The 6,055-nt window shown below is 38.2% G+C and overlaps 1 protein-coding gene across 1 annotated transcript; it reads left to right on the top strand.

Moving 5' to 3' along the window:
• Nucleotides 1–4,197: 4,197 nt before the first annotated feature.
• TNFAIP8 (tumor necrosis factor, alpha-induced protein 8) lies at nt 4,198–5,115 on the top strand. Its single transcript, XM_006873195.1, has one exon. It carries the CDS (start codon nt 4,260–4,262, stop codon nt 4,758–4,760), a length of 501 nt encoding a protein of 166 aa, XP_006873257.1. The 5' UTR covers nt 4,198–4,259; the 3' UTR covers nt 4,761–5,115.
• Nucleotides 5,116–6,055: the final 940 nt, after the last annotated feature.

The following is a 6,055-nucleotide window of genomic DNA, read 5'->3' on the forward strand; positions in this document are numbered from 1 at the left end:
TGTACCATGTTTTAATAGATTAAAAACAGAATAACTTTGCAACTTTGTTGTTGTTAAGTGCCGTCAAGTCAGTTCTGACTCATGGGGACCCTGTGTATAGAGTTTCCGAGGAGCAGCTGGTGTGTTTGAACTGCCAACTTTGTAGTTCAAAGCCCAGTGCTGATCTTACAGGCCTACTCCAGGAGTCATCCTAAAGTTTGTTTTGTTTTGTTTTTGCTGTGTGTATGAAAACTGGTCGGCTATCCCTATCTAAATCAAGTTTATTTCTGTTTTAAATTCCTAACTAAAGTGAAGATGATCCCTGATCTTATCATGGAAATATTACGTATATGAGTGCCATTTCTTCTGGAATAAATATTTAAATATGGATTAGCTCTTACATTCTTTGGCAAATCATTGAAAAACAAGAATAAAAAATGTATTAGTGATTAATGAGAGTCCTGTTAATTCGCTGGACCACAAAATTGGTTTTAAACCTTGAGCTTCCAACCTATATAGGGTCGCTATGGGTCAAAACCGACTCAACAGCATTTAACAACAACAAAGTGCTTAATGATGAAGATATTAAGAAGCTTAGAAACTTTCTACATAAATGGACTGTTTCTGCCAATTTTTCACTTTCCTTTTCTTTCTCAAAATATATTTCAAGTTCTACTTCTGAAGTTTCAGTTCATGTTTCAGAAGTTTAGCTATTGACATCTGTGAAGACATTGACATTTCTAGATCAGTAAAGACATTCTTCAGTGGAGATATAGGCACTGTTATGAATGATGTTCTGGCCATTGAGAATATATACTGAGTGTTATATGACAACCAACAACCCAATGACCACTCTTCAACACCCAGGCCTAGGCTCATACATTGACAAAAAGAACAGCTGTCCCTGGACCCAAAAGTGAAGAGCAAACCCAGGACAGTGCAGCTCTGAGTAAAAGGAGAAGAGGGAGGCATCACAGCTCAGGGGAGTAACTTTCATATTGCACCATACACAGAGTGCAGTAAAGTTGTAGGAAAGAAACATTAAGCTTGGTTTTGGGAATAAATGTTTACTGAGGATTTTCATTGGATCAGACTCTAAGCTAGGGGCATCACACACACACACACACACACACACACACACACAACCTAACCCAAGCCCATCACTCTCTGGTCAATTCCGACTCATATCAATCCTATAAGAGAGAATGACAGGACCAGGGCTCCTTTTTGCATCACATTAATATCTATATGTGACTATTAATGTGTATTTTAAACATCTGTCAAATTAAGAGTTATGGTAGTTCCAAAAGCCAACTCCAAACATCAGTTTTTTCAAAGCTTGTTGCTCATGTTGCACATTTTGTTGCTTATAAAATGTGGTTATTTCCTCAAAACATTAACAAAGTTAAAAAGAATAATGGCCATTCATTAAAAAGTACTCTCCAAGGAATATTCCTTTCCAATACAGTCCTGGACTTCTGTGAAATTCAGGGTGGTTAGAATGACCAAATTGGTGAGCACTGGCCAGTGTTTCGGAAAATTTGTCTCATCGCAAGTAGAGTATGAAGCAGTGTGTTCCTCCTTATTTTCTTCCATAAATTTACTGTTTCACTCATTATGGCTTCTTTTCCATTTACCCTTCTTGCATTTAAATGGATGTTTCTAAATTGATTTTGGTTGTTGTTACACAAAGGACAGTTCTGGAGTTGATTTAGTATTTTTGATGCATTTTTATAAGATCAAACTAGGGAAAATTGCACAGAAACTTATCATCTCATTAGACATACTACTTTTATAATTAAAAAGCTATTTTTAAAAAAGATTGTCAAAGTACATAATGGTGCTGTGGGACACTGAGTCCGATCTAACTCCTAGCCACCCTCTGGGACAGAGTAGACCTGTCTTACAGGGTTTCTTTTACTGTAATCTGCATGGAGGAGGCCTGGTTGCACAGTGGTTAAAGCACTCAGCTAACTAACCCACCAGCCACTTGATGGGAAAAAAATGTAGCAGTCGCTTCTATACAGATTTCCAGGCTTGGAAACCCTATGGGGCAGTTCCACTCTTTCCTAAAGGGTAACTATGAATCAGAATTGAATCAGTGGCAATGGGTTTAAATTTTAAGGGAGCAAATCACCTGTTGTTTTTCCCACAGAGCATCTAGCAACCTTTGGTTACAAGCTGCGTGAATAATTTCTTTTAGAAAGGTCAGCACAAGTCTGGTTCCTGTGAGTTGGAAGTTAAAGATATCCCAACTGTTCGACCTCTCCAACATGCTATACTACTCCATAGTCCTTGATAAGAATCACTACGTCTCCCTTTCCTCAAGTCCCAGGGTTCTGCAATGCTCTGCAACATCTCACGAAACTCAGTTGTCAAAGAAAATGGCTGATGCAATAGTGGTGGCTGGCAAGTCCCAAATCTGTAGTTCAGAGCTCATTCTGCAAGGATCTTCTCACCCATGTAATCTCAGGCACTGAGGAGCCCACATTGGCAGGTCAAACAACAGGCTCTTGATGTACGAGACTGGAGGACTTGGTAAATCAAGTCCTGTGATAGGCTGAAAGTCCCATGAACTGAAGGTCAGATATAATGAGACAAATGCAAGGGAGCAAGCTTGTCAAATCAGTCTTGTAAATTGGAGTCAGACCTTGCTCCCAAGGGAAACTAAGGGTGATGACTTGGGTCACATCTCTAAGGTAGTAGCACCTTTAATCATTTGTTGTTGTTGTTGTTGTTGTTAAGTGCCGTCGAGTCGGTTCCAACCCATAGCGGCCCTGTACAGGGTTTCCGAAGCTGTTAATCTTTACGGGAGCAGAACGCCTCATCTTTCTCCCGCGAAGCAGCTGGTAGTTTCGAACTGCTGGCCTTAAGGTTCGCAGCCCGATTTGTAACCACTACGCTTTAATCCTTAGCTCCCTGTAATCTTTACTGCTTGTTGTTGTTGTTAAGTGCCGTCGAGTCGGTTCCAACCCATAGCGGCCCTGTACAGGGTTTCCGAGGGTGTAAATCCTTACGGGAGTAGAAAGCCTCATCTTTCTCCCGCGGAGCGGCTGGTAGTTTCAAACCGCTGACCTTAAGGTTCGCAGCCCGATTCGTAACCACTACGCTACCAGAGCTCCTTAGTCCTGCCTTAATTTTTACTCCTTAGAAATTGATTTATTTCAATTTGGGTCCATAATTACAGATATAGTGGCTAGGATTTAGAATACATAACAAAACAGAAATTTGGCTAGAAGGGCCATAATGCATAATTAGCTATCCAGTGATAGCTGAGCATTTACCTATTGTTTTTAGTCAATTCTGATTCATTGCAACCCTATAGGATAGAGTAGAGCTGCCCCCATAGGTTTCCCAAGGTTATACATCTTTATGGAATCTGACTGACCTCTTTCTCCTATGGAACTGCTTATGGATTCGAACTACCAACCACTCAGCAGCAAGCACTTGACCACTGAGCCACCAGGCTTCCTTTATAATAAGCTCAAAGCCAAACCCATTGCCACTGAATAGATTCTAACGCATAGTGACCGTGTGTAGGAGTCCCAAGGCTGTAAATCTTAACAAGAGCAGAAAGCCTCATCTTTCTCCTATGGAGTGACTGGTGAATTTGAAATGCCAGCAGTGCAATTAGCAGTCCAGTGCTTATCTAACAGTACCACTAGCACTCCTTTATAATGTTGTTGTTGTTGTTAAGTGTTGTCAAGTAGTTTATGACTCATAGCGATCCTGCAAAGAGTTTCCAAGGAGCAGCTGGTAACTTTGAACCACTGGCCATGTGGTTAGCAGTCCAGTGCTTATCCTAGAGGGCCACACCAGGAATCCTCCTTTATAATGTTGTTTTTCTTAAAGTGTCACTGAGTCAGCTCCAGCTCATAGTGACCCCTGCATAGGGTTTCCAAGGAGCACCTGGTGAGTTTGAACCACCAACCTGTGGTCCAGAGTTTATCCTTCAGTGCCACACCATGGTTTTTCCTTTATAATAGAAAATATCAAATACTTTTATTTTACCAATGAGAATCTAGTGCCCAGAAATGTAGGAAGTATTTTTTAGATTTTTTTTATCCCCCCTGAAGAATCTGATGTCAGTATATGGAAGGTAAACCACAAATAATAATGAAAATGAGAACTAAAGGTTCCCTTAAATCTGTTTTATAGTTTGCTTCTCTGATATTTACTGATCTTTTATTCTTTCTCTTCTGCTTTGATTTTTAGTGGCCACAGATGTGTTTAATTCCAAAAACCTGGCTGTTCAGGCACAAAAGAAGATCTTGGGTAAAATGGTGTCCAAATCCATCGCTACCACCTTAATAGATGACACGAGCAGCGAGGTTTTGGATGAACTCTACAGAGTGACCAAAGAGTACACCCAAAACAAGAAGGAGGCAGAAAAAATAATTAAAAACCTCATCAAAACAGTCATCAAGCTGGCCATTCTCTACAGGAATAATCAATTTAATCAAGATGAGCTGGCACTCATGGAGAAATTTAAGAAGAAAGTTCATCAGCTTGCTATGACCGTGGTCAGCTTCCACCAAGTGGATTACACTTTTGACCGGAATGTGTTATCCAGGCTGCTAAATGAATGCAGAGAGATGCTTCACCAAATCATTCAGCGTCACCTCACCGCAAAGTCACATGGACGGGTTAATAATGTCTTTGATCATTTTTCAGATTGTGAATTTTTGGCTGCTTTGTATAATCCCTTTGGAAATTTTAAACCCCACTTACAAAAACTTTGTGATGGTATCAACAAAATGTTGGATGAAGAGAACATATGAGTTTATGAGTTAAGTTTGTGACTGCTCATGATTTATTTGAAGATGGAGCACTGCTGATTTATGAAGGAAAAATAATTTTTTTAAAGATGACATATTTCAGATAGACTTTGCCCAATTCATTTGTTAAGCATTAATAATCGTGCTTTTATGGGGCCTTTGTTTTATTTGAAGAAAAATGTATTTTCAAAAATTCTAGTTAAAAGCTTCTTAACAGTTACCAGGTCATGAGGAAAACATATGGTTGGATAACGCAAACACAGAGTTACACAAAGAACAATATGTATGGTTCCAAACCTCAAGACATATTTTTAGGGCGGTTGTATTGGTAACACATCAGATATTTCTAGTGTACAAAGTCATGTTATGTATTTTGATTCATTTTTATTTCTTACTGTGTATATGTAACTCTTGTAAAAAGTCAGCAGCTTTCTTTTGCTGTTATTGCTCCTTTAGAAACAATTCTAATTTCGAGTTCACCCCAATCCTTTTGTTAAAACTTTTGTCATTGACATTCAAGAATTAAGTCTGAGGATATTGATTTGATCCCTCAAAAATAATAAGAAACTGCTCATCCTAAAGCATTACTATAAAGAGGAACCATATTAAACAGTAATGTCCAATATAAGAAAATGCTTCTGGAATTAATACTGAATACTATTTTTAATCCAATGGTGTTACTTAAATTCCCCAAAATATATCATTGCTTCGAAATGTTTAGTTAAAGCTTAACTTTCATGGTATCCTGAAAATATGCTGATGAAATCTCCATTTATACGATCAGTTTCAAATATGAGACAATCTGGATTGTTCTTGATATTGGATAATAAATAAGTGGTATTATGAAAGAAAAACTTAATTTAGAGGAAGAGACAAAAGGGGAGAAAGGATACTGCAACAGAACATGAGCATAAATCTGAATGCATTTCAAATGATTAAGAAGGTTTGATAGGTAAATAAAGAATGTCACTGTTTTATTTAACTGATAAGGTTTTTGCTATTTTGTTTTTTGCTATTTTGATGAGTAAACCAAATGATATTTACATTTTAAGCAGCTTGTGTGTTGTTTCTATATAATTTCATGTGTGTGAGTGATAAAGTAAGTACTTGCTTATTTTGTTTTTAAAAAAAAAAGAAAGAAATGGATCCCTGCAGGACTATATCATCTAAGAAATAACAGATCCAGTGGCCAGCACGAAATATTTGCCTTGCCACTATCTACACTTTAGTGTACTTTTTTTTTCCCTTGAATCTGCCTACATCCCAGAATTGTTATTGTTAAGTGCCACTGAGTTGGT

This window comes from Chrysochloris asiatica, unplaced genomic scaffold (genome assembly GCF_000296735.1).
Source record: "Chrysochloris asiatica unplaced genomic scaffold, ChrAsi1.0 scaffold00228, whole genome shotgun sequence".
Lineage (NCBI taxonomy): Eukaryota > Metazoa > Chordata > Mammalia > Afrosoricida > Chrysochloridae > Chrysochloris > Chrysochloris asiatica.